The sequence below is a fragment of the Heloderma suspectum genome, chromosome 1, assembly GCF_057233095.1.
Source record: "Heloderma suspectum isolate Gila_16-S chromosome 1, 16-S_ref, whole genome shotgun sequence".
NCBI lineage: Eukaryota > Metazoa > Chordata > Lepidosauria > Squamata > Helodermatidae > Heloderma > Heloderma suspectum.
In genome coordinates, this window is record NC_139458.1 from 37,250,783 (window position 1) to 37,277,451 (window position 26,669).

The 26,669-nt window shown below is 42.7% G+C and overlaps 1 protein-coding gene across 2 annotated transcripts in view; it reads left to right on the plus strand.

The window, feature by feature from the left end:
- The window catches only part of EML5 (EMAP like 5), a 167,192-nt gene that overhangs the window by 96,674 nt on the left and 43,849 nt on the right, over positions 1–26,669 (plus strand). Inside the window, exons 23-28 of one of the 2 annotated variants that reach the window (XM_084841133.1) lie at positions 1,881–2,012; positions 2,568–2,656; positions 4,443–4,619; positions 15,250–15,451; positions 17,076–17,202; positions 20,996–21,010. In XM_084841133.1, coding sequence (XP_084697259.1) covers positions 1,881–2,012; positions 2,568–2,656; positions 4,443–4,619; positions 15,250–15,451; positions 17,076–17,202; positions 20,996–21,010 — 742 coding nt within the window. The remainder of the gene's footprint in view (positions 1–1,880; positions 2,013–2,567; positions 2,657–4,442; positions 4,620–15,249; positions 15,452–17,075; positions 17,203–20,995; positions 21,011–26,669) is intronic. The other variant, XM_084841144.1, reaches the window with a different exon arrangement.

Genomic DNA, 26,669 nt, shown 5'->3' on the forward strand with positions numbered 1-26,669 from the left:
CCTATTAAATGTCATTCTGTTGTTTTCTGCCCAGCGCTCCAGTCTATCCAGATCGCTTTGCATTTTTTTTCTGTCTTCCAAAGTATTAGCTATCCCGCCCAATTTGGTGTCCTCTGCAAATGTGATCAGCATTCCCTGCACCTCCTCCTCCAAGTCATTAATACAAATGTTGAAGAGCACTGGGCCCAGGACTGAGCCCTACGGTACCCCGCTCGTTACCTCTCCCCAGTTTGACAAGGTCCCATTGATAAGCACTCTTTGAGTCCGATTCTGTAGCCAACTGTGGATCCACCAGATCATTGTTTCATCTAGCCCACTTTGAGCTAGTTTGCTCATCAGGATATCATGGGGCACTTTGTCGAAAGCTTTGCTGAAGTCGAGGTATATGATGTCTACAGCATTCCCACGGTCTACAAGGGAGGTTACTTGATCAAAAAATGAGATCAGATTTGTCTGGCAGGACTTGTTTTTGACAAATCCACGTTGGCTTCGAGTCATCACTGCTTTGTTTTCAAGGTGCTTCCAGATGGATTGCTTTATCATCTGCTCCAGACTTTTCTCAGGGATTGATGTCAGACTGACTGGTCTGTAGTTCCCACGTTCTTCCTTTTTACCTTTTTTGAAGATAGGGACAACATTAGCCCTCCTCCAGTCATCTGGCACTTCCCTCGGCCTCCATGATTTCTCAAAGAGAATAGACAGCAGTTCTGGGAGTTCTTCTGCCAGTTCCTTTATTACTCTAGGATGCAGTTCATCTGACCCTGGAGATTTGAACTCATTCAAAGTAATTAGGTGTTCCTTGACCATATGCCTATCGATCTCAAGCTGAAATCCTGCCCCTTCAGCCTGTACTTTGCCTTTGCCAGGGGGGTCATAGACCCTCTTTTGGGAGAAGACTGAGCCAAAGTAAGAATTGAACACCTCTGCCTTTTCTTTGTCATCTGTTATCATTTTGCCATCCTTATTTAATAGCTGAACCACCATTTCTTTCCTCTGCCTTTTACTATGCACATAGCTGAAGAAAGCCTTTTTGTTGTTTTTAGCATCCTTCGCTAACCTCAGCTTGTTTTCAGCTTTAGCCTTCCTGACACCATCCCTGATACCATCTTGCAGTGGGCGCGGAATCCCTGCTTTTATATCTGATCAGTGATTCCCCCTTAGCGCACTGCTCACCGTCCCAATTGGGAAGGTGCAGGGCAGGCTGGAGGAGTGCTCTACAGGAGATTACAGCCTGTATGCATGAATAGGTGCAGATGGAAATATGATGTGTTGAATTAATGCTTTTAAAAGTTTAAGAAATTACATTTAAAAGTTAAGAGACAACTGATTTTGATCTCCTAACTCCTAATTTTTTCCAGTCTGTTCCCTTGACATATTACTCATAGTTTAGGGAATAATTGAGGGCTAATTAAGGTTGTGTCTGCATCTGCAGTCCTTGTCACATTTCATCACATTTTGTTCTTCCTTGTCAGTACGAATCTTTGCATGTTCTCTGTATACAAAGGCTTCCTTCTCCTGGAATTTTGGGCTCTTTCTCCACTCTTTCTAAATAATACAGAAGTGGTGCAATTAATATATATGCACACATATACTCACCATTAACTTTGATGTATATTTAACAGAAAATCATTTTAAATATTTAAAGGAAAATAATTCCAGTAAAACTGTCAGGGAATCTTGACACCACTGTGAGGGATCCACAGTTGTGCAATACCACAAACAAACTCTGACCTTACACCTCCCCCCGCCCCATGGAATTAGCACAAGAAACTAGCAAAGCATAGATGGTAAACAGGTGTTTTTGCAGAAAATCCGGTTACTTGCCCATAGTACATGGAAAACACTACGAAAGTATTCATCTCCTTACCATTGTATTTTAGGTTCTGGAAAATACTTAGCTGTAGCATCATATGACACTTTCGTTGATATCTACAATGTAATGAGCAGTAAGCGGGTTGGAATCTGCAAGGGAGCCTCCAGTTATATAACACATATGGACTGGGACATAAGAGGTAAGAGGTAACTGCTGCAAAATGATTATACTTCTGTAGTTTAAAAAGTGTATACTGTGCATATGAATATTTAATAAAAATGCTGTTTTCCTACATCATTTCCAAATGGTGATGATAAATACCATCCAAATGTCCACAGCAACTCAAATAAATGTTTATTACATTTATATCCCGCCTTTTTTCCTCTTGCAAGGAACCCAAGGCAGCTTACATGGTCCTCCTCCTCTCCAGTTTATCCTCACAAGAAGGGCACCCCCAAAATTCAGGGCAACCCTGTGAGGTAGGTTAGGTTTTGAGTTCGTGACTGGCCCAAAGTGACCCAGCAAGCTCCATGGCCAAGAGGGAATAGAATCATAGAATAGTAGGGTTGGAAGAGGCCTGTAAGACCATCGAGTCCAACCCCCTGCTCAATGCAGGAATCTAAGAACCTAGATCTTCCGATTTCCAGTCCAACACTCTAACCATTATCCCACACCCAGTCTCAGTATTTTGAATATTGTGCTGACAAAAAAGCCTTCAATATGGTTTTCTAATTGGTGTACTATTTTTTTTCAGGCAAGCTTTTACAAGTCAACACTGGTGCTAAGGAACAGTTATTTTTTGAAGCTCCTCGTGGGAAGAAACAACTCATTCCCAGTGTAGAGGTAAGATGATAATTCTCTGTTTAGTTCAGCTATATATATGTAGTGTGTGTGTGTGTGTGTATGCATGCTTTTTGTCTTTTGCATCATTTTGAAGACATTTGTTTTTGAACAATGACATTTCAGGGAAAAAAAGATGTTGTTATATACTTCTTGCCTCAAAATAGAAGTTCATCTTTTGATTACAATACAGCACAAAATGGGGGCTTAAGAGCACTGTTTGTAGGTGGCTCTTCTCAGTGTAAAAATGAATTAGAGTCTGATAGTTGCTTTCCTTCCTCAGTCAAGTTAATTTGAGGCCACAACTTGAGTGGAATTTGATAGTACATGTCTTACATTTTAAATGTTTTAATATAAATGATAACGAAGAACTATAGCTCACCTACATGCAGTATTTAAGAAAGAAATGGTGTGATTTTAATGGAACAGAACTTTTTTCAATGAAGGAAAAAGTCTTAGCTCATAAAAAAAAGTAGAATTTTCCTTTTCAGGTTATTCAGAATTTAAACTGAATTATGTAAGTATTAGGGAAGTTTTACAGGATTTCAGTCCCCTTCCTGGCAGATCTGAGGTCCTCCCAGATATCTTTAAGGACAGTGTCTCATCTGTAATTACAGTCTTTTCCCCTCCAAAACCTAAAAATCCTTTTTAGCACTAAAAAATTTTCTCTCTATACTTAACAAACAGAGCCTGATTATAAACACCGGTGGCAATATTTCTTCCCAGAGACTTAGCATCTCTACTTAATGTTATGGTTTGCAGCATTGTCATGGCATAGTGGTCAGTATGCCTCAAACTAAATGTTTACTTGCTTGGGATCAGGCCAGTAGAAACTAAAAATAAGCAATGAACAAGACTGAAGAGAACAGTATAGAATAGCATAGTGAGTATTGCTGTGTTGCACTTTCAGGGAGACTAAGAAACTCACCTCTATGAATTCAGTTCAATTGCTACAAGTATGATTTACACTAATCACCAGCAAGACACTTGAAGTCAAGGTATGTCCAGGGAATCTTTAAGATTTCCTTATAAAACTTCCTTCCCAAAATTTGTCAAATGAATGGATACCAAGAACAGAAACATATTAAGGCTGCAATCCTATGTACACTTACCTGGGAGTAAGCTCCACTGAACATACTTACTTCCAAGAAAAAGTGCATAGGATTGTGCTGTAAGTAGCACAGATTCTTTCTCCCTGCAGTTTACTTCAGGACAGTAAAGCAAACCATGTAAGCAACCAGTTTTCAATATTGGCTATGGAGGCAAAGAACCATTTATGCATTATGCATAGCTAACAATGGCAAATTCCTAGTTGTACTTATGATGTTCATGTACAGGATCTCAGCCTTTCATTAGTCAAAGTAACTGTTACAACACCCATTATAAAAATTATTTTCTGTAAGGTATTACTGTTCAGTTGAAAGGTATCACACATACAAGGAGCAGTGTTCTTGTAGACATGAAAATAGCATTAGTAGTCAAATTAATTGTCAAATATATAAAGGTAAGACAAGAATCTCTTTTGTGATATTTGAATCTCTGTGAAGTAAAAGAAATGTGATTGAAATGAACTTCTACAAATACCAGGCAGTGATAACATATCTTGATAAAAATGCTCATATAGTCCTTCTTCAAACTGAAAGCAGTTTGTCTGTAGTTGTCATAGGGAACATGTAATTATTTCAGTGGGAGGTGTGAATAGTCTGTGTCTCTAGGTTATGGTGTGTATTCTGAGATCAGATGTATAACTATGGATAAGTATCCTGTCTCAAACAGGCTATCTTTGTAGGCAGAAAAGATTTCTTGGACATCCTGGACTAGTGTTCTAGGCTCCTGCTGTGAAGGAATCTGGCCGATAATTGGGGAAGTCACGGATGTAACTGCTTCATGCCTTACCAGTGATAGCACAGTTTTGGCAACAGGAGATGATTTTGGTTTTGTAAAGCTTTTCCGATACCCTGCCAAAGTAAGTAATTATGTAGTGGTTGCATAATGAGTCTTACAAGTATTATATAACAAAGCCCTACTGTTTTCATATTTACAGACAAACCATTTCACACTCTCTTATAAATCTCCCATTCACATAAGACAGCCCCATTCAGACTGCTAACATAAAATTCACATGTACATTATTCGCATACGAACTTGCATTATACTGAATTAGATCATTTGTCCATCTAGGCCAATATTGTGTACTCAGCACACAGAAATCTTCCTTATGCCAAGCCAGACCAGACCATTAATTCAGTATTGTCTACACTGACTGAAAGTGGCTATCTGGAGTTTCTTTCCCAACCCTACTTGGAGATGTCAGGGCCTGAACCGTGACCATGTGTATCCAAACCATGTGCTCTTAACTGAGCTACATCCCTTCCCCCTTCATGGTCAGTGGCTCTAATTTCAAGCAAAGGTCTTTGCTAGCCCAATTACTGGGGACCCTTTTAGCTGGAGATTGAATTGAGACCATCTGTATGTGGATCATGTGCTCTGCTACCAAGTTGTATCCTTTTCCACGCTTGTACAACCACAGTTGACCAACATTGAGACAGTGTTGCCTCCTCCATGTTTCACAACATCCTTTCACACCAACACTGCTCTAGGATTTCTGTGCCAACAGTTTTTTTAAACAAATCCTTAAATCCAGAGGCCATTTCTCTTGTCCCTGTAAACAGTGCATCAGGTGGGTCTTATGCGCCACCTAGTGGTCAAAGGCAAAATCACTGCTCCAATTAAGTGTCTTTCCTGCCTTTGAAGCTCAGTTTTGCGATTTTGCCTCACTGAAGTGGTCGTGGATTTGCCTCTCTGCGTTCTTCTGATTCAAGTTTGTTTTTTCCATTTTCTCCCTAACTTGCATGCCTATGTGTTATTGCCTGTTCTCTTTTCCTCCCTTCCCAATCTTTTTCCTTTCAGGGAAAACAGTAAAAAACAAAAAAAACAACCACCACAGCTCCTCCATTCTTGTCAGCTACCTTCATCATCCTCTCTAACTGCCCCCCTCCAGTTTGGCCAGTCTTTTCCCCCTTATGCCTTCAGCTCTGCCGCTTGCTATGGGGAAAGCAAAAGGAAAGTCTGTTTCTGCCTGCAAATCTCATTAACTTTGCCCAGCAGTCTCCTCAGGCTCCTCACAAGCCGCCTCCATGGCCTCTCTGAGCAACAGAAAGGCAGTAACGGTGACTATTACTGAGCCTCCTCCCATTGACGCTGAAGCAGCTTATGAAAAAGCAACCCTTTCCGTCGCATCCAGAGCTCCCTTTTCTCCACCTTTGGGACAGTTTTCCTCAGCATGGCTGAGAACAAGATCAAGTGCCTGCAATGACACAGCCCTGGCTGGTATGGATGTTGGGAGTTTGGGAGGAGGAAGAGGAGGACAAGGAGTGGGGAGGCTGGCCTTATGCTGGAGCCCAGCTTTTGCTATGTCGTCTCCCAGACAGTTGGCCAGAAGGAGCCTTAGGGCAGATGAAGATCTCTCTGATTAAGGAGAGGCAGACTTGGCTGGGAATTTGGGCTGTCTGTTTTTGACGCAGTCTTTTCCGGAGGAGTTCCAGGGGTTCACAGACTGCCCTGTGGGAACAGGGGTGTCATCCTCCAGGCCCATTTCTTTTTCCTGAGAAAATCCTGTCAATCCCCTACAATTAGTTAGCAATCTGGGGGAATTCAGTTTCTCTGAAAATTCCACCTTCTCTGCTACAGAGCTTGTTGTTGTTCAGTCGTGTCCGACTCTTCGTGACCCCATGGACCATAGCACGCCAGGCCTTCCTGTCCTGCACTCTCTCCCGGAGTGTGCTCAAGTTCATATTCATGGCATCGGTGATGCTATCTAGCCATCTCATCCTCTGTCGTCCCCTTCTCCTTTTGCCTTCAGTCTTTCCCAGCATCAGGGTCTTTTCCAGAGAGTTTTCTCTTCGCATTAGGTGGCCAAAAGATTTGAGCTTCAGCTTCAGTATCTGTCCTTCCAATGAGCACTCAGGGTTGATTTCCTTTAGGATGGACTGATTTGACCTCCTTGCAGTCCAGGGGACTCGTAAGAGTCTTCTCCAGCACCAAAGTTTGAAAGCATCAATTCTTCGGCGCTCAGCCTTCCTTATAGTCCAGCTCTCACAGCCATACATTACTACTGGGAAAACCATAGCTCTGATTAGACGGACCTTTGTTGGCAAGGTGATGTCTCTGCTTCTTACTATGCTGTCTAGGTTTGCCATAGCTTTCCTCCGAAGGAGCAAGTGTCTTTTAATTTCATGGCTACAGTCACCGTCTGCGGTGATCTTGGAGCCCAAGAAAGTAAAATCTGTCACTGCTTCCATTTCTTCCCCTTCTATATGCCAGGAAGTGATGGGACCAGAAGCCATGATCTTTGTTTTTTTAATGTTGAGTTTCAAACCAGCTTTTGCACTCTCCACTTTCACCCTCAACAAGAGGCTCTTTAGATCCTCTTCGCTTTCTGCCATTAGGGTGGAATCGTCTGCATATCGGAGGTTGTTGATAATTCTCCCGGCAATCTTAATTCCGACCTGTGATTCATCCAACCCGGCGTTTCTCATGATGTACTCTGCATATAAGTTAAATAAGCAGGGTGACAATATGCAGCCTTGTCGTACTCCTTTCCCAATTTGGAACCACTCGGTTGTTCCATGTCTGGTTCTTACTGTTGCTTCTTGACCCTCGTACAGGTTTCTCAGGAGACAGGTAAGGTGGTCTGGTACTCCCATCTCTTTCAGAATCTGCCACAGTTTGTTGTGATCCACATAATCAAAGGCTTTAGCGTAGTCAATGAAGCAGAAATAGACATTTTTCTGGAATTCTCTTGCTTTCTCCATGATCCAGCGAACATTGGCGATTTGATCTCTAGTTCCTCTGCCTCTTCGAAACCCAGCTTGTACTTCCGGTAGTTCTTGGTTCGCATACTGCTGAAGCCTAGCTTGTAGGATTTTGAGCATCACCTTGCTGGCATGTGAAATGAGCGCAATTGTGCGGTAGTTTGAACACTCTTTGGCGTTGCCCTTCTTTGGAATTGGAATGTAAACTGACCTTTTCCAGTCTTGTGGCCATTGTTGAGTGTTCCAAATTTGTTGGCATATTGAATGCAGCACTTTAACAGCATCATCTTTTAGGATTTTAAATAGCTCGGCTGGAATACTGTCATCTCCGCTAGCTTTGTTGTTAGTAATGCTTCCTAAGGCCCACTTGACTTCACTCTCGAGGATGTCCGGCTCAAGTTCAGTGACCGCACTATGATGGCTATCAGGGACATTCAGATCTTTCCTGTATAGTTCTTCTGTGTATTCTTGCCACCTCTTCTTAATCTCATCTGCTTCTGTGAGGTCCCTGCCTTCTTTGTCCTTTATCATGCCCGTCTTTGCACAAAACGTTCCCTTGAGATCTCCAATTTTCTTGAAGAGATCTCTAGTCTTTCCCATTCTGTTGTTTTCCTCGAATTTTTTGCATTGTTCATTTAAGAAGGCCTTCTTGTCTCTCCTTGCTATTCTCTGGAACTCTGCATTCAGTTGGATAGATCTTCCCCTTTCTCCCTTGCTTTTCACTTGCCTTCTTTCCTCAGCTACTTGTAAAGCCTCATCAGACAGCCACTTGGCTTTCTTGCATTTCTTTTTCTTTTGGATGGATTTCGTTGCTGCCTCCTGAACAATGTTACGGACCTCCGTCCATAGTTCCTCAGGCACTCTGTCTATCAGGTCTAATCCCTGAAATCTATTCCTCACCTCCACTGTATATTCATCAGGGATATGATTTAGGTCATACCTGAATGGTTTAGTGGTTTTCCCTACGTTCTTCAATTTAAGCCAAAATTTTGCAACAAGAAGCTCATGATCTGAGCCACAGTCAGCTCCAGGTCTTGTTTTGACTGACTGTATAGAGCTTCTCCATCTTTGACTGCAAAGGACATAATCAATCTGATTTCGATATTGACCATCTGGTGATGTCCATGTGTAGAGTCGCATTTTGTGCTGTTGGAAAAGAGTGTTTGCTATGATCAGCGTGTTCCCTTGGCAAAACTCTATTAGCTTTTGTCATGCTTCATTTTGTACACCAAGGCCATGCCTGCCTGTTATCCTGGTGATTTCTTGACTTCTTACTTTAGCATTCCAATCCCCTATGATGAAGAGGACATCTTTTTTTGGTGTTAGTTCTAGAAGGTGTTGTAGGTCTTCATAGAACCGATCAACCTCAGCTCCTTCGGCATCAATGGTTGGGGCATAGACTTGAATTACTGTGATGTTGAATGGTTTGCCTTGGATACGTACTGAGATCATTCTATCGTTTTTAAGATTGTACTCCAGTACTGCTTTTCCCACCCTTTTGTTGACTATGAGTGCTACTCCATTTCTTCTAAGGGATTCTTGCCCACAGTAGTAGATATGTTGGTCACCTGAATTAAATTCGCCCATGCCTGTCCATTTTAGTTCACTGATTCCCAAGATGTTGATGTTCAATCTTGCTATCTCCTGTTTGACCACCTCCAGCTTACCTTGATTCATTGATCTGACATTCCAGGTTCCTAAACAATATTGTTCTTTACAGCATCGGATTTTCTTTTCACCACCAGACACATCCACAGCTGAGTGTCCTTTCGGCTTTGGCCCAGCCGCTTCACTCTTTCTGGCGCTACTTGGAAATTCCCTCTGCTCTTCCCCAGTAGTATATTGGACACCTTCTGACCTGAGGGGCTCATCTTACGGCGTCATCTCTTTTAGCCTTGTGATACGTTCCATGGGGTTTTCTTGGCCAGAATACTGGAGTGGGTTGCCATTTCCTTCTCCAGTGGACCAGATTTTGTCAGAACTCTCTGCCATGACCTGTCCGTCTTGGGTGGCCCTGCACGGCATAGCTTATGGTTTCACTGAGTTACGCAAGCCCCTTCGCCACAACATTGAAGGAGGCTTTATTAGCTGACCTGGCTAAGGGTGCTTTGGTTCATTTTCAGCCTTTAACCCTTTCTATGTCTGCTATATCTAGAAATGCTGCGCAGCCCTCTGGCTCTTTTAATGTCACAGCAGCCCCCATGGGCTCCTTCAGCTCCAGCTCGAGAAAGCGTTCATACATCTCCAGATCCTCATGATGTGCCCAGGGGTAAGTTAAAAAGAAAATGTCCAACCCAAATCTGGACTCTCCTAACCCAGATGAGCACAATGCAGACTTAACTTCCTGGATGAAGAGCAGTGGAGTGGTGAGTCCGATCTTGAGGAGCCTGATTTTTATCACCTATTTCAGGACTCTCATTATCTTCCTCTACTATGTAAATCTATGGCAGCCTTAAATTTGATTCCTTCATAGGAAGCTTTTCAACCCTCTACTTGTAGGATGGCAGCTGTCTGTCCTGATCCTCAGCCCAAGACCGAAGTGGTGAAGCTGTCTGCTCTTATCCCCAAAGTGATTAGAAGTGAGTTGGATTCTCCTCTGCACCACAAGAAATCAATCACTGTTGCTAACAACATTATGTTTTAGAGCAGCCTATTATGGATCGAATTAAAGTCCTGCTTACTGATGTGCCCTTGGTGGCTCTGGTGAATCGTACTCTTCATGCAAAAGATACGGATGTACAGATCAAGGAAACAGTTGAACACAAGCTGGATACTGGTTTGAAGAAGGCCCATGAAGCAGCATCCCTGTCTATTCAGGTGGCAGCTTCAGCGTTGGTTTTTGCCAGACCTGCCCTCCTGTGGTTGGAAGATGTGTTGGACAGGGCACTTCGTGATCTAGCCAGATTACATAAGACCCTTCTCAAGGTCTGTAGAGCGGTAGCTTTTATTGCTGGTGCCTCTTTAGATGTGGCTCAGTTCTCTGCTAGATCTCTAGCAGCTGATGTGTTTGCCAAGAGACTCCTTTGGCTTTGCCATTGGGAAGCTGCTCCTCCTTTGAAGTCCAATCTACCATCAGAGCCTTTCATTGGGGGCAAGCTCTTTGGGGATGAAGCTTTAAAGGACATCCTAGTCGAATCAAAAGATAAGAAAAAGGCTATGTCCATGGCAAGAAAGAAGGAAGAAAGGAGTTTCTTTAGGAGATCTTTTCACCCTTACCAACCAGCCAGCCATTTTGTTTCTCCAAAATCTCTGGGCAAGGGACGATGTTCGGTCCACCTGTCCTACCTGGGCTCGTTCCCAAGGAGGAAATAAAAGCCAACAGAACATCTCTGCTAGATATGGCTCATCCGCCATGTCAAGGGGATACAGGCACCAATTCTGACACCAACCTTTCATCGGTGGGTGGTCATCTTGCTGGGTACACCAACAAATGCCTGGCCATCAGCTCAGATTGTTGAGTCCTGGAGACTCTTTTCTTGAGTCTGCGTCTGGAGGTAACATCTCGACCTCCCTGCTATTTTTTCTCATCACCAGCCCTAGCAAATCCAGCCAAGAGGGAGAGGGTGAAATTGGTCATCCAACTTCTACTAGGTATTGTGGCAGTAGAATCATTGCCTCTAGAAGAGAAGGGATTAGGGCTCTATTCTCACTTTTTACAGTCTCAAAGGAAGATGGGTCTGTCAGAGCTGTCGAATCAAAAGTTTCTCAATCACTTCATCTGTTACTACTGGTTCCGGATGGAGACTCTTCTGTCTGTCAAAAAAACTCTTTGCCTAGGAGACTTCATGACTTCATGGACCTCAGAGGACCTATCTCCATGTCCCTATCTTCTTGAATCATTGGTGCTACCTCCATTTTGCCTTTGAAGGGTCCCAATTTCCATACACAGCCATAACTTTTGGCCTATTTTCGGGTCCCAGGGTATTTACAAAGATCATGGTCACTTTAGTGGCACATCTTTGCATGCAAGGGATTTCAATAGACCCTTACCTTGATGATATCATCCATTCAGCCTCTTGGCATCAGGCAATGGACGTCCTGCAAGTCACCCTGGCATGTTTCAAGGACTTCGGTTTTCTGGTCAGCAGTCAAAAGGGTCATCTGCTCCCCTCTCACAGAATACTCCACCTGCGGGCCTTAATAGACACACAAGTAGGGATAATGGCTGTCTCTCCAGAGAGGTTCTCCAAAATTCAAGCTGCAGTCAAATTGATTTGCTTCAAGAAGTCAGCAGACCTTATGTTTCTATGTTTCCTTCTAACAAAGGTTTTGGGCCTCATGGTGTCAACATTCCAGGTAACTCCTTGGGCAAGATTTCATTCTCGTCCCTTACAGTTAGCCCTTCTTCTTTCTAAAATGATATAGCTTCAAGACGTCACTTGAACATTCATCTGTCCAGGACTGTTTGAGCTTCCTTCTACTGGTGGCTTCTCCGTCCTGCTCTGGAAAGAAGGGTCCTCCTCCTGGATCCCCATGAAACAGTGATTACATCAGACACTAGCCTCTCTGATTGGGGAGCTCTGTGCAGGGGGAGGATGGTTCAATGAACCTGGTCTTCGGGGGAATTGCAGCTTCCTATCAACCTACTAGAACTCCAGGTAGCCAGGCTAGTGGTTCAACACTTCACCCAAGTACTTCTTCTCAGACTGGTCTTCATCCAGGCAGACAATGTCAAAGCCAAAGGCACACTTCCAAGTCTCCAGACCTCTGAGGAGGCAGACTCCTTTCTTCTTTGGGTGGAACATCACCTAGAATCCCTCTCTGCAGAATACCTAAGTGGGGAAGAGAATATTCAAACTGACTGGCTAAGTAGGAAACAGCTAGACCAAGGAGAATGGATGCTTCACCCAGAAGTCTTTGAAGAGATAGTCTCCTGTTTCAGGAGAGGCCAGGTGGACCTGTTTGCATCAGAAGTAAATCACGAGGTCAGCAGGTTCTTCTTCTGTTATGCATCTCCAGCAGCGGAGATGACGGACACCCTGTCTTCTCCATAGCTGACTCGGTTTCTGTACACTTTTCCACCACTCCCTCTTCTCTCTAGGGTTCTGTAGAGGTGAAGGAAGAAAAGGCAAGACTCGTTCTAGTGGCTCCCTTTTTTGCCATGGAGACCGTGGTTTCCTGACCTGATCAATCTGGCAGCGGCTCCTTCTTGGCCCCTTCCTCTGTGGGATGGTCTATTATCTCAAGCCCATCTCCTTCAGCCAAACCCTGCATGGCTTCAGTGACATGTCTGGAGATGGAACAGAAACGTAATTTCTGCGGTAATCGAGATTATATTGGTCTCTAGGAGACCATCTACCCAGAGAATTTACCAGAGTACATGGAAGATATTCTCCACTTGGTGTACTAAGAAAAGGATTTGGGGCTCAAAAAGCCAGAATCTCAGACCTTTTAGCATTTCTGCAAGACAGTTTGGCTATGGGTCTCAACCCTAATATGCTCAAGCATCAGGCTTCCACACTATCTACTCCTTGTCCAAAAACCCAGATAGGTCCATGGGCACTTATCCTTTTCTTAAACAGTTCCTGTGCAGAACTTTTTCAAAGTCACCTCCAGTTCAACACCGTTACCCTTCCTGGAATCTCCATAAAGTACTTTTAGCACTTCAGAAGCCACCCTTCGAGCCCCTGAAATCAGTATCTATCTGACTGCTGTCTTTCAAGGTTTTATTCTTGGTGGCCATAACATCAGCCCGAAGGATCTCCAAACTTAATGCCCTCTCTGTGGATAAACACCTCTGTGTATTCCTTAAAGATAGAGTGGTGCTCCATACTAACCCCTCTGTCTGTCCTAAAGTTCTGTCTCCTTTTCATTGTCAACAAGAGCTAATTCTTCCCACTTTCTGTCCTTCCCCTTTGCACCCCTCAGAATTGAAATGGCATTCCTTTGTTGTCAGGAAGGCCCTGAAGTTCCATATCAGCAGAACCAAAATTTTTCAGCAGTCAGATTCCCTGTTTCTGCCATTCCATCCTGCTTCCTTGGGATGGAAGGTTTCTAATGCCACTCTGAGTAGATGGCTAAAGGCATGTATTTCCCTAGCCTATTCCTGCCTAAAGGTGTCTCCACCTACCAAAATTTTTGCCCATTCTACAAGAGCAGCCACAACATTGGCAGGTTTTTTCCTCAGTGTTCTGCTGCACTGATTTGTAGGGCAGCTACATGGGCAAATCCTAGCACATTTGTTAAACATTGCAAGATTGACTTATATGCTTCTGCTGAGGCAGCCTTTGGAAGGCGTGTCTTGCAACACGTCCTTCCCAGTCATTAAGCAGCTGCTACTTTGTTGAATCCTGCCTTACATGGATCAAGCTTTGGCATGTCCCACCTGATGTACTGTTTACATGCACAAGAGAAAAGACCGTTGGTCATTTACCCATAAGAGGGATTTCTTTGTGCATGTAAAACAGTACATCAGGGACCCATCCTAGATTTAGATTCTGTTATGGCTGTTTCTGCTGGTGAGGATTAGTTTTCTTATTTTGTCACACTTGGTTTCTTTCCAAGCCCTGTCTGCAGAGAGTGTGAGATATCCTGTTTTTCTTGTTTGTGTTTCACTTTTCTCACTGATCCTAGTACTTCCTGAGCTTTTCATCGGAAACTGAGCTTCAAAGGCGGAAAAGACAGTTAAAAGCCTTAGGGAGCAATCCTATGGCCACTAGACAGCGGCTAGATGGCCATAGGATATCTGGTTTTCCAGGAACCGACCTCGGAGCCCACGCTGTAAGGTTGGTTCCCAGAGAACCGACCTCCCCCCACTTCCGTTCTGCCTCCGAGGAAGTGCGGAAGAGCCCTGTCCTCCATGCTCTCAAGAGGAGTGTGGAGCGGCCAAAAACGGGTGTTCTGGGGCAGGGAGGATGGAAATGCCTGTATGACACATCCAATGTCGGGCCGCAGCCTCCTCCCCCACTCAGCCCTCCCACAGCTAGACAGCCATAATCGGCTGTCTAGCCGAAAAAGGGCAGGAGAAGCACGGAGGGGGCGATCCCCTCCGTGCTTATCCTGCCCTGCATTGGATAGGCCGTTGCCTCAGAGTTCAGAGGTGGCTGCCTATCTGAATAGGATTGCGCCTTTAATTGGAGCAGCGATTTTGCCTTTGACTACTAGGTGATGCATAAGACCCACCTGATGTACTGTTTACATGCACAAACAAATCCCTTTTATGGGTAAGTAACCAACAGTCTTATTTGTTGGTGAGGGAGGGAATACAAGCATGGGGTCTTACATTGATGTCATGAGTTGTTTCCTTCTCATGACTCAAGAGAGGCCATGAAAAAATAAGAAAAGGAAAATTCCTTCCCTCAGGCCGACTTCCAGCATATTGAAGGGGAGTCAAGTCCAGGTAAAAGGGAATAGCGTCAGACTGTGGCAGTCTCTTTCTGACATCACCTTCCTCCCTGATTTGGTTTTCCAGCACTCAGGCTGGGTTCTGTCATCCTGGGATTCATGCCCTTGTCCCTGCCTCAGGTTCCCAAATGAAAAGCTTTTGCTTTCACCCCAGCTCTGTGTGTGAGCTTAATTTGTTCAGTGAGGATAAATTGGCAGACCACTATTTTTTATTTTGCATATCTGCATGTTCTGGGCTTTAATATGTCATGTTGTTTGTATTTGGCTATGGTAAGAACCCTAACATATTATTCAGCACTGACTTTGACTTTACAAATAGATCTTTTGAAGCCTCAAAAAAGAGAATAGGGAAAAAAAGCCTAATAATGCTCCTTTTCTTAGATGCTTATGTATATTTTATTTTGAGTGAAAATTATTCCTTGTATATTTCATACTTAGGGAAAATATGGGAAATTTAAGAGGTATGTGGCTCACAGTACACATGTAACAAATGTTCGTTGGACTCATGATGACAGTTTGTTAGTCAGTGTTGGAGGTGGAGACATGTCTTTAATGCTGTGGACCCATGAGATGGAGGGTCATCGAGAAAGTAGGCAATGTGACAGTGAAGAATCTGATCTCGATTCTGAAGAAGATGGGGGTAAGTAACCATTATTAAGATACACCAATTTTAGAGAATAATTTTCCCCGTGGAACTACTATGGTCTGAATCTCAATTTGAAAACATAATTCCCCTCACCCACCCAAATTTAATATTTAACAATACTAGTTTAGTGTTTTAAATGCATTTTAAAAAATCATAAGTAAATATTTCTTGTAATCGTATCTGTTTTCATATGGCTTGGATCCAAAGATCCATGGTCATTGCTCTGCTCATGGAACCCTCCCACTGCTGACTGGGTTTGCACAACATGACAACGCATCATGGGCAGCCAGGCATGGTTGGTTGTCGTGTTGTCCAAACTCTGAGAGCTTTCTACAGGGTGGCTTATTTTTTGACAATAAGCCACGGTGAGAATCCATGGCTTGTTGTAGGGTTATTTTCGCCCACAGTGGGTTGTCATGTCATCTGAACCTGAGAGTCCAGTTGTATTGTGGGTTGTGGCAATTGGCTGCAGAGATGCTTGGCAAGAGTGGCAAAAAAGCCCATACTCACTTTTTGCAATTTCACCAGTGACTGCCCTTCCAAAGTGGAGAAATGACACCTTGGAAGGACCATCACTTGTTCCCTGGCATTAAAAAAAAAAAATAGTGCCTCAAAAATGTGCAACTCGGGCTGTAATTTTGTATGCATGTGTGCTATTTTGTCAGTCTTTCGCAAGTGCGCAAGTCTGCTCTTACAGCTGTCTGATATGTGTAGCCTTGCCTGGTCAATTTTCTTGTCTGTTTCAGCTGTCAAAGGGAGCTGAGAAGGCGAATAGGTAACATACAAGGAAATTGTCAAGATGAGGTTACATAGGTGCACAGTTGTGAAGGACTGGGAGAGAAATAATACTTCCAGAAGGAGGGACCTGATAGCGCAACTCAGAAGCACCAAAGAGGTGTGGAGCCAGAGGAGAAGGTGCACCAAAAGTGGGGAGGGAGACAATATCTCTCCTTCGGCAATGTGATCCTCTTGCTTTTAAGTGTTGGACTGACACTTCTCAGTGTCTCCTGCCTTTTCAAGACTTCCCCAAGTCTCCAGCTATTCTGGAAAGGGGAGATATGAACTCCCCCACCTTTTCACAGCTCCTCTTCAGAGCACTTACTGCTGCGGTTGCTGGGTTCCCTGACAGTCTTTTTAAAAACACAGAAATGTACACAAATTTAATGGCTAGTAAGTAAACAGAGGTGAAATTTGCATGAATATAATGGCTGGGAAGTACATGGAAGGGATATTTGCATATCTGCACGAACTGCTCTGATACTGTTCTGATACTACTTTGTCATTTTTCTCAAAGAAGACACCTTGAGAACCCATGGTTTGTTGTTGGGTTGTTCAGAGTGATTAACAAGCCACACTGCATGGTAAACAAGTCAGCATGCAGAAAATGTCTTGGGTTCAGACAGCATGCTAACCCATGGTTCAACAAATAACCCACAGTTCAAAACAACCCACACTCAACCACTGAGTGTAGGTTAGTGTGTTGTGCAAATCCAGTCACTGTCTTTGTTATTTCTGATGCTTTGTCAGGAGAGCACTTATATAAATAAAATAACATGAAAATAATAATTCACCTGTTTCTTAGTTCCAATAGTTCTTGTGGTTATAAATATTTTATTAGGATATGACAGTGATGTCACCAGAGAAAATGAAATTAATTACACCATCAAAGCCTTATCAACAAACATCAGACCTATGTTTGGAATCAAGCCTCATCTGCAACAAAAAGAGCCTTCTGTTGATGAAAGGTAACTTCTAACTTTGGGGAGGAAATTTTCAAATTTTATAGTTTATCATAATAAAAAAAATTATAGAGTGCATGGCAAGTATGAAAGGGATTAAGAATTAATTTTAATTGGTTTTGAACAATTGTCTTTGATAATTCATCAATTTCACTTTGCAGTGTCAACTAGGAATGTTGACATTGATTTAGAAATTTTCACAAGTAGCAATGAACTGCACACATGCTGCTGTGCGGTAGGATCACCAACGCCAAGCAGTAGTCAGTGATAGTGTTGATCATCTATTGTTTGGATGCGGGTTCCTGGAGTAATACCTCTCCACCACCATGTGATCAGTTTGGTATTCTGGTCATTTTATTTATTTCAGAAGATGTTTATACTACTTTTCTTTTTTTAAAAATCCCAAAGCATTTCACAAGTAAAATCATAATAAAATGCCAATTAATAAAACCGTAAAAGAGTAATAAAACAAATATGTCATTAAAATAACCAAGGGCAATGCTAGAGGTCCGGAAAACGCCCGGGCAAACAAATATGTCTTTAATTGTTGGTGGAAACACTCCACACTAGGAGCCGATCTGATCTTTATGGGGAGAACATTCCACTTGGTGGGTGCCACAGTGGAGAAGGCCCTGTGTTGCACCATAGCCAAGTGAACATCAGTAGGCCATGGTACAGTAGACAGGCCACCCCCTCAGAATGTAAAGAGGTACTAGGAAAGTAAACAAAGATATATATTTTATTAAAAAGAAAACAAGAAAGCTTATTATTGTAGAATGTTGTTACTACTTTTAAACAGGGTTTCTATACAGTTATTTTTACCACTAATCAAGCCAATTCCCCTATCAAGCTCTCCTCCGTTAACGAACAGATCTAATATGAGGGCTGGAATAGCAATCTTCTTTCTGATTGGGTTTGACTTCCACCTGGAACCTTCAAGGATGTTTGCTAGGCTTCTTCTGAAGTCTTCAGTCTGGTACAGCAGCTGCTTAGTCTTCAGACACCCCGCCCCCAACCAGCTGTTACTCAGACTTCAGCTCTTTCCTCTAAAGGCTGCTCTAGTAGTCTTCCTTTCCTCATTTGTAGACCTTCTTCAGTTTCACATGCTCTCAACTCAGCTTCCTTGTCTTATAGTTGCTCTTCATCCTGGCCAGGCTCCTCAGCCTTTCACGAAGACACCTCCTCAGACACCTCTCTAGTCAGACTGCTCCTGACAGACTCTCTCTCAGACTCAGCCTGCCCCCCCATCCCCAATCCCCAGACTCTTCATAGCTCCTTATATTCATTCTAACAGAACCCTTCAGCCAATCAGCTTTGGGGTGGCCAACATTCTATCACCCCATCTCTGTGTAAACCAATTTCAATCCTACCTTTTCATATAAATAGAAAGAACCTGGCTTCATCTTCACCTCCTAGTTGTAACAGTAACTGTCAATTTGTCAGCACACTATCAGGGGACCTTTACAACAGCAGAATGAGAAGCATGTTGGAGTATTACCTGGATTTTCATGGAATCTGCTTTGGTCCTTCAGGGACACATGAGGCAAGACAAGCTGAGTATACCATACCCTTAAAATCTGGTTTTCAGGGGTCACACAGCACTTGAAAGCAGCATACTTCTGGGTGGGGTGGGGGGAGTAGAACTGAACGTCACCAACCTGGCTGGGGCTGTTCAACCAATGAGAAAGGCTTGTTTCCCACCCCTGTCCAGGTTCCCCCTTGCTACTACATTATTATGAATGGAGAACAACTAATTTTCCCCATGTGTACAGATTTCCCAGAAGAAGCCCAGATCCCTGGTTCTTGAGTGCAGCATCTGGAGGCACCCTCTGAGAGTCCCCCCCGTTTTTCCCCATTCCAGCAATCTGCTGCAGAGTTATTGCGCCCACCCCATTTTTCCTCATATGTGCACTTTTGCCTTGAGAAGCCAAAATCCCCAGTTCTCAAGTGCAGCATTTGAAGGGCCCCCCTTAGAGCAGCTCAGCCCCTCAATTGTGCCCCATTCCAGCACTCTGCCCCAGAGTTATTGCTTTCAACCCCCCCCATTTCTCCTTTCTCCTCCCTGCTTGCAATGAGAAGCTCCCATAAACCAAAAAGATGATTACTGTGATAAAGTGGAGAAGGGGCTTTAGATAACAACAGAGAAATGACCTTACATCAGAGAAACTACAGAACATCAAAGAAGCACAACATCACAATAGCGATTTAAGAGCGCATCGGAGAAGTGAAAGAGCATTTTAGGGCGAGTTACTAAAGTTAGCCTTTAACCCTTTCACTGCAGGGGAGTGAGATTTATATCTTACTTCTGAGTAAACATGCACAGAAGGGGGATATGTTAAAGATTAAAAGCAGGCTAGTTAAGGTGAATGAGTGTCCCCACTACTTCTGTAATGTGAGGGGTCGCTGCTGCGTTCCTGGGAATTTTCTCGATGGGAAAAATTACTTCCATTGGGGAAACAAGAGGGAATGGGGTATCCCACCCCCTGGACCACGTCACTGCCAGATCACAGAGTTACACCCAGGATGTAATGCAGGGGGACATGGCACACAGTGGTAAAACTGCCAGGGAGCTGCTTTCAGTAAAAAAAAGTCGGAGTGAAAGGAGTTTCAGAAAATGCGGCTTTTCAAGAGGGAAGCAGCTGGTTGGCAGCAGATTGGTGATGATGTCATCTGTTGTGAAGGAATTCAGACTGCTCTAACTTCGCACTAAATTGCTGAAGACAGCCCCCATATTTACAGTGTAACTGCCCTCAGGCACAAGCCTCCGGTAGAACATATACATTTTCCTTCTGCTGTTAACCCCTTCAGACCTTCAGTGGTTGAAATAAAACATAACAGCTAAACATTTACCACACTTGTACATCAGTTTCTTCATACCCTACAAAAAATGTTTTATGTTACATCTTGTTAAATGTAGAAGTGTATCGAAGGGGCCTCCTGAGTCCTTGCATCTCATTTTGTATGTACCCTTCAGCTTTAAATGTTCATTAACTGTGGACAAATTCTCACTTTCCATTTTGAAGTCCGGTTTGAATACGCAAATACAAAATACATAGTCCTCTCAAGTCTGAAGAGTGCATGAATGAAAAATCCAACACATATATTTAAAACACTGGGATGTGGCAACTGGGAAAGCAGTAGGCCTTTGCTTCTAAATAGTTTACAGGGATGCATGCTACCTTTTATGTATAAATGCCCTTCAGACTTTTAAGCTTGTATTTTATACTTAGGTATCAACACCTGTGTAAATTGAGAATCAGCCTTGATACAGACCTTACTGACAGTGAAATATGAAGTTTATGTTACTTTCATAATTATCTAGTCCACTTGATAATCCCTCCCTGAATCCAGCTGGATTAGGAATTTAATTGTCAGGAGTTCTAAATGTTTCAGTAATAGAGTGAATAATGGAGTATGTTGTACTCTTTCTGGTGCCAGGTGAAGAAACCTTCTTATTTCCCAGGAATTTTAGCATTCCAAAAGTGAAAATTTAGCATTTTAGCTCCATTGTTTTAAATTTGTTATGGTAGTTTAAATCTCTGTATTGCTGCTAGGTTTTATTCTGGTTGTACTTTATACTGTAGTTTTAAGCTTTTATATTTTATATTGCTTTTATACAGTACTTGTGGTTTTAATTTGTGTGAACTGCCCAGAGAGCTTTGGCTATTGGATGGTATAAATAAATAAAGATTCCAATATTTTGTCCACTGGATTAATTTCAGTTTTCTATACCCTAGATTTATGATATACATTGTTCATATTTTAATATTCCTGCTTATTTTTTATGCTTCCTGTGAAGGCAAGGGGTTGTAAGGTAAGTACTTTTAAAAACATAAATTACTCATTATACAGCATATTTCAGTTCAGATCAAATTGGAAAAAAAATACATATGGAAGTGGCAAGAAATGCTTGTGTAAACAAGGTCCTAGGAAATACTGTGGTTGGTAGAAGATACTTTCCTTTAGCTATTGAAAAGATCCTGGAGAAGCATCACAGAATGCTTTTAGTGTTAGATTGCCAGGCTTCTTCAAGCTAGATCTCTAAGGGAGCAATCCTATGGGGGTAGTTGGCTGCCTCCGAACTCGGAGGTGACCACCTATCCAATGCATGGTGGGAGGAGTGTGGAGGGGATCATCTCCTCCATGCTCCAGCCATCCTGCATTCATGGCTAGATGGCCACTTTTGGCTATCTATCCACGGGACATTGGAGCGCGGGGTGGGGAGGCTGGACGACACATAGGAAGTGTCGTACCAGCACTTACGAACACCCCGCCCCGCCCCCTGGGAACGCCCCCTTTCCGCTACTCCATGCTGCTCTTCCGAGCATGGAGTGCGAGGATGATCCACGCTGCCTACGAGTCAGCGGGGGAGGGGGAGGGAGGTGGTTCTCCGGGAACTGACCAATCCTATGTCTGTCTTGCCGCTGTCTAGCGGCCATAGGATTGTGCCCTAAATTAGAATCAACAAACCTGATAGACAAGAGAAACAAAGAGAAACGAAGCATGCAGTGATGGAAATTCTTGTGTCTAGGAATGCTTATACATGCCTTTGTATTTTTCTGTGTGCCAAACAGGTGATAGCCCCAGACTCAGCACCAGACAGGAAACTTGTTAAGAGCAGTGTCCATTAGTCTTGACCTTGTGAGCATGGCCACTGTATAAACCTCAGTTCTTTTCCAGTTGCCAGCTTCACTGGCTGAGGAACTGTTACCAGGATGGTGGGGCGGGGGCGCAGGAGCTGATTCTAAAGCCAAATTGGACAATATATTACTTGTTGCGTGTACATATCTTAAATTTTTTAAAACAAATATCCACGGGGGTACAACTTGGGTCAAGGCAGTGGAACAGGAGGAGGAGGTTTAATCCTCCCCCCTGCTCTGTTTTCCTGACAAAAACCATATTTCTTTCCAAAGCTGCTATTCACCCTGGGAGGGAAGTGGCTGTGGGTGCCTATAGTAGCATCTGGGCAAGAGCAGGACAAAAGCAGCTGGAGTGTATGTGTGTTTTTCATCAGGAAGTGCATTGACTTGGATTTAAGTCTGGTTACCATTGATGGAACTTATTTTCAATTTTCCAAGTTAATGTGTTTATTTTAGATGTGGCTTGTTATATTCGATATAGACACATAAGTGGGTCTGATTTGCAGTTGAGTTTTGAAAGATTCCAAAGTGTTGGGCAGAACTTTCCTTTTACTAATCCCAAAAATCTCATGTCGTGTCATGCTCACTTTACTGATAAAGGTGGATATTTTCAAGAGGCCCTGAAGAATTAAGTGTTCATTTGTCATTGAAAGCCTATATGAATTTTCACTTACTTATTAGATTCTTGGGAAAATGGGCAGGCAGAGTGCTCTGAATAATACCCAAGCATAAATAACAGAACAGACCAAACCTTCCTCAAAATTTGTGAATATTTAATACCCAGGTTTGGTCTGGTCTTTGGATTGTTTGAAGGGTGTTTGTTTAATAATAATGCCAATGGAAAATGAAACCAGGACTTGGACGGATGATCAGGTCATCAAAATTTCATTTGAAGAGTTAATGCATATGGATTTTATCCAACTGTCCATCTCCCAGCAGAATTGATGAAATTAATTCCCCCTCCCCACTGCACCTCCTATGGACATCCCCCAACTTCAGAGGATTGGGGACCCTGCAGAGCAGACTTGGGTGGGTGCAGGGGAGAGGAAAGGAAGGGGGGAATCCAATGTTTCGCATGACATTGGATTGAACCCAAAAGTCCTTCCTAGTAATGGATGTGATTAAAAACTCCAATGACAATGGCGTACTAAAGCTATTTCCAGATTAATGACTAAAACGTATCTCTTCTGCTGCAAAACTGGCCTAACTGAGATTTTCACTGACAGAGTATCTGTGGAAGCACTGGGCAATGTTGTAGCTAAGCAGTATTGAGGCAGTAGTGAGATATCTGTGCCTTTTAAACAGTGAAATACTTCTTGTGCTTTCTTCTGTTATCACATAGATCTGCTAGGGGAAGCTGGTCCTCAAAATAGTGTCTATACTAGAACACAAAGTCATATGAAATTTCTATATTCATTACTGTAACAAGACATCAAATGTCAATCAGTCATCTCAGACTATTCCACCTGTACAGGGTGCAGTAAGTAGACTTAGGTTCCTCAAGTTACCCATCCCATATAATGTGATGTAATGTACTTTAATTTTGATGAAGCTATTCAAGAAAAGTATTTAATAAATGCAAATGGTATAGAACAGGAAGATTCCAACAGGAAGATGAAAACAGTGATTGTTAGGATGAGCAGTCATGCTCCAGAGACTTGTAGCAGTTGAGGTAACTATGTGGTTGGAAATTAGCACCAAATTTAGTATGATAAAATTTGTATTTTTGATTATGATAGAAGTATGTATTATTGACAGGAAATTGTGGCAAAGAACTGAGAACTGGACATAGAAGTTTTAAAAAGAGCATCTGTAGAGTATTTTGCTGTTACTGTATTACCAAAACAGCACTGTGACTGTTGCCATACAATTGCCATAATTGTAAGGTTATGGTTTCTTCAGAAAAACCATGAGGGAAACCTGGAGTTACCAATGACATTACAATAATTACTCTAAATAATTTTCACAGTTCTGCCTTAACATAATGAAATATTTGCTCTATGTGACAGGAACTAATCTGTAACTGCCTTTCCATTCCAAGGAATTGGAAACAAAATTGGTTTCCTACTATATTTATAATTTTTCCCTGTCTTAACAAATCCTTTACTTGTATTTACACAAAATATCTCCCCACTTCCATCGCAGTGACTGGTGATGTATTTATTTTGCTGTCAAGGCCTTGTAAATAACTATTTAGGAAGTAAACACTCACTTCCTGCTCCACTCATTTCTGAAGTCACTACTTCACCTACCCTTTGCTGCTGCCATTATTCTGAATGCCACATATTAGTAGAGCATTGTATTCTTGTAAAACATGTAGTTTAATGTTTTTGAATATTGCCCTTGAAAATAAAAAAGAAAAAGAAAATACCTCTTCCTTTCCCCATAATTTTCTTTACACTTGGATATTGCCAGTAGAGGACAAAATAAACACAATTCTGTATAAGATCTTTTCTGCTGGAGAGACATTTTAGAAGATTGATTTTCCTATCTTTTTTAGAAGATTGATTTTCCTATCTTTTAAACACATATTTCAGTGAGTCAACATTCAACCAAACGGGAATAAGTAATCATTCTCTTTTTCTTATCTGCTGCTGAAAAGAGGTTCCAGGTAATGCTTTTACTTTGCTAGATTCTATTCCATATTTCAGCATTATCTTTCATGATCACACAACAGTATTTGTCATTTTGGTGTCATTAACAAATGTATCCCATACCCTACCAGTGTTCACCAGGTTGCCATACTACTTCCCATACATATGTAAAATTCTGCAAATCTAAACACTCTTATTAAATCTCCCCCGCCCTTGGTGGATTTGTTAAAAACACATTTTTAAAATGTAGAACACACATAAGTAAATCTAGGGTATGAAGCTCAATCAGTTCTTAAGGACGTGTCACATGTTATGTTTTCATGGAAATTTTTCCTATGGTCCTAATTAAGTCAACCCCTTCTACACATTACTTATTGAGAAGTGACAGAAGCCTGAGTCCAGGGCTGGATCTACATGGCAACGAATGTGAAGCACTTTCATGTTTCATGTGGATTTTCATGAAATCAGCTTAGTTCCGTCAGGACCACATGAAGCAAAAAACATGGAGTACTCAATCTTTAAATCTGCTTTTCACAGGTCAGACAGCACTGTAATCTGCCTTACTTTGCAGTTGAATGGGTGGGGTCCAGCTAGTAAAAGTGAATGTCATCAATCCCATAGATGCTGCTCAGCCAATGAGAGAGGCTTGCTCCCTGCACCTCTCCGTGCTTCACTGCTCAGAGAAATTTAACGGAAGAGATGAATAATGTCAAATAGTTTACCCTACACCTCTCCCTCTTGCATCTACCAACTGTGAACCAGCAATATTGAAGCCCAGGGACAGACTGACAGGCAGGCAGAAAGGAGGCGCCTAGGTCCAGCACAGAGGGAAAGGGCTGGAATTGCCTCCCTCTGCTAGCACTCTGGAGTCAGCAGTGGAGACTACTGCTGGTGCTGCCTCCATTTCCCCAACTGGAACTAAGCCTCCTGCTCCTCCCCACAAACACACAGGAAAATCACGCACACAGGGGACTGTTCTGAAGGGGAGACATGAATGAATCAGAGGCTACTATATGTGAATGGAAAAAGTGAACTGTTGCATTACTCTGAAGGGGCGACCCAGCGCAATTCTGTGCTCGGGGAGGCTTGCTCCCAGCCTTTTCCATGCTCACTTGCTGTACTGGCCACCCTTTCTCCTCCCTCCTCCCTTCTCTGTTTATTCCTTAGTTGTAGGTGTATCGCGCAACTGTGAAGTTGCAGGTGTATCGCCATTGTGAAATAGTGGCTGTCTGCCCTTTCTACTTCTGTTCTGTGTATTCTTTATTGTGCACTACATATAAACTAGCTACTCCACTATTGTGAATGAAACAGGGCTACTGATGTTAAGAATGGGAAAAGGAGGCTACTTATTGTGAAAGCAGACCTACTGCAAATGGGGAAAAAGAGGGAAGGGGGGAGCACCCCTACCCCTTGACCACCTCACTGCCAGGGCATAGAGGCATGCCCAGGATTTAATGTGGAGGGGCAGGGCATATTGCAGGGGAAACGCCTGGGAGACGCTTTAAGTATAAAATACGGAGTAAAAGGACTTTCAAAAAATGCGCTTTTTCAAGAGGGATGCAGCTGGTTGGCTGCGGATTGGCCATGACGTCATGTGTCCCTAACAACTTTAAGTGACAGCAGCATCGGAGAAAACCTCCCATGTAGACAGGCCCAAGGATAAAAAAATAGTTTAAAAATAAAGTTGCAGGATCAAAAACTTGCAAAAAGATTTGCTTTTCTATGGACTTTTACATGTTTAGTTATACCTCTCTTTAAAGAGATATTTAACATATGGAGAGTGATGCTGGATGATATCAAGGGTTCATCTAGTCCAGCATTCTACTCACGTACTGGCAAACCAATTTCCTGTGGGATACCCATAAGCAGGGTGTGAGTATAATAGCACCCTCTCACTCATGTTCCTCAACAACTGGTGCACATGGGCATACCACCACTTATACTGGATGTAGCATATATCAGATATTGCTCCTTTATTTTGAATGCCCTATCAGAGAAAACAGGAATTTAAGTCCTGTAAATTTCCCGTTCCTAGAGAGTAAGGAGCCCTTACATGCTGGACGGGTAATTCTGGGGTTGTATGACTTTTTTCAGCTTAAACATGCACAGGATTGGAAGGGGAAAATACTCTGACATGCCATTCTAAAATTGTGACTTTGCTGGCATTATCAAAGGGGAGAATCGCCCATACTATAAAATATTTCTTATGGTAAAAACCTAATGTGATCAAAGCCTTAAC